At 33.6% G+C, this 1,606-nt stretch overlaps 1 protein-coding gene across 2 annotated transcripts in view; it reads left to right on the top strand.

Annotated features, from left to right (window-relative positions):
* The first annotated feature begins 393 nt into the window (after window positions 1-393).
* The window catches only part of edem2 (ER degradation enhancer, mannosidase alpha-like 2), a 12,413-nt gene continuing 11,200 nt past the window's right edge, over window positions 394-1,606 (top strand). Inside the window, exon 1 of one of the 2 annotated variants that reach the window (XM_034125522.1) lies at window positions 394-589. In XM_034125522.1, the coding sequence (XP_033981413.1) occupies window positions 504-589 (86 nt within the window). In that variant the 5' untranslated portion in view covers window positions 394-503. Of the gene's footprint in view, window positions 631-1,606 lie in introns of both variants that reach the window. The other variant, XM_034125523.1, reaches the window with a different exon arrangement.

The raw sequence follows: 1,606 nt of genomic DNA, 5'->3' as shown, positions 1-1,606 counted from the left end.
TACATCAAAAGTGTTCTTAAGTACAGTACTTGAGTACATGTACTCAGTTACTTCCCAACTCTGTAGATAGGCGATTAACTAGACTCGAGTCATGAATGTATTTTTAATAAACATTAATTGAACGTTGTTGTTTTGAACGCAGCTCTAACTACTAAAACGTATTAAAATGACTGTTGTTTTGGAGGCATTACCATCAAAACAGGAGCTAACTCGTGTTTTGTCATGCTATCAGTTATCTAATATCCTATAAAAGTCTCCTCTGTTTATCAGTCGTATTTTAAAATCACCAACGTTGTGAAAAAATAAACGCTTTGTTCTTGAACGCAGCTCAGTTTCCTCGTCAACGCAACCGCACGGCGCATGCGCACATCATTCACTTCCTGACAGAAGAAAAACAACAGCAGAAACCCACCTGTGCTCGTGTGTTTCATTCGTTTTATTTGTGATATTTAGATTTTTCATAAAGTGTTCACCTGCTCCCGAGGGTCCACTCGTGTCTCTACATGCGCGCTTCCGTGTGCGTGACCGTGCTTGTGTGGCTGCTGAGCGATGCGCGTCAGTTCACTGAGGAGGAGATGACTGCTGTCAGGTAGATAGATACTTCATTTATCCCAAACTGGGAAATTACAGGTAACACTACTGCAACACATCCTGAGAAATACAAAGTCTAAATACTACATTACATGTGCTGCATTCAAATGACCTAGTAAAGGTATGCATTGTGTAAAATAATGAAAAGATGAAGTGTTCATTGTTCGGGAGAAGTACTCAGATATTGTACTTGAGTGAAAGTAGAAGTACCAGAGTGTAATAATACTCTGTTACTAGTAAAGGTCCTGCATTGCAAAAGTTACTCAAGTAAAAGTACAAAAGTATTACTAAAAGATGGCTGCTGTCAGGTAACACGACTGCAACACATCAGGAACAAAAGTACCAAACCACAAAGCCAAATATTAAACTACATGTACTGCAGATCCTTAGTAAAAAGTATGCATTATGTACTTAAAGGAATGAAAAGGTAAAGTATTAATTGTGCACAGAGGTACTCAGATCTTGTACTAATTAAATAAAAGTTCAAATGCCATTTTAAAATACTCTGTTCCAAGTAAAATGTTACTTAAGTAGAAGTACATCAGTATTATCAGCAAAATGTACTCAATTACAACACTATACTATTATTAAATAATATTATATTATCCGGTTTTTATGACTAATGAATATAAGTAGGAGCCTTAAAAGTTTTAGTTTTTCAATGTGGGGCCAATTTACTAACCATTTACTTTGTAAAATATCAGGTATATTTGATGTACAGTACTGCATTGTAGGGCTGTGCGATTATGGCAAAAATCATAATCACGATTATTTGGGTCAATAATTGATATCACGATTATTAAATACGATTATTCATTGACTTTGAAAAAATCCATTTATTGAACTTTAAAACAAATACAAATAATAATTTGAACAGTATCTTTTTAACTCTTGATTACCCTGAACGTATAATTCAACTGAAAAACCAATACAAAAATACATAAAATAAATGATACATTTAAATAAATAATATCAAAAATAATAAATACCAATAAATAAGATCAACAAATATTTT

The sequence above is a fragment of the Trematomus bernacchii genome, unplaced genomic scaffold (assembly GCF_902827165.1).
Source record: "Trematomus bernacchii unplaced genomic scaffold, fTreBer1.1, whole genome shotgun sequence".
NCBI lineage: Eukaryota > Metazoa > Chordata > Actinopteri > Perciformes > Nototheniidae > Trematomus > Trematomus bernacchii.
The sequence above is the reverse complement of the archived record's forward strand: the minus strand, read 5'-3'. Positions and strand labels throughout refer to the sequence as shown.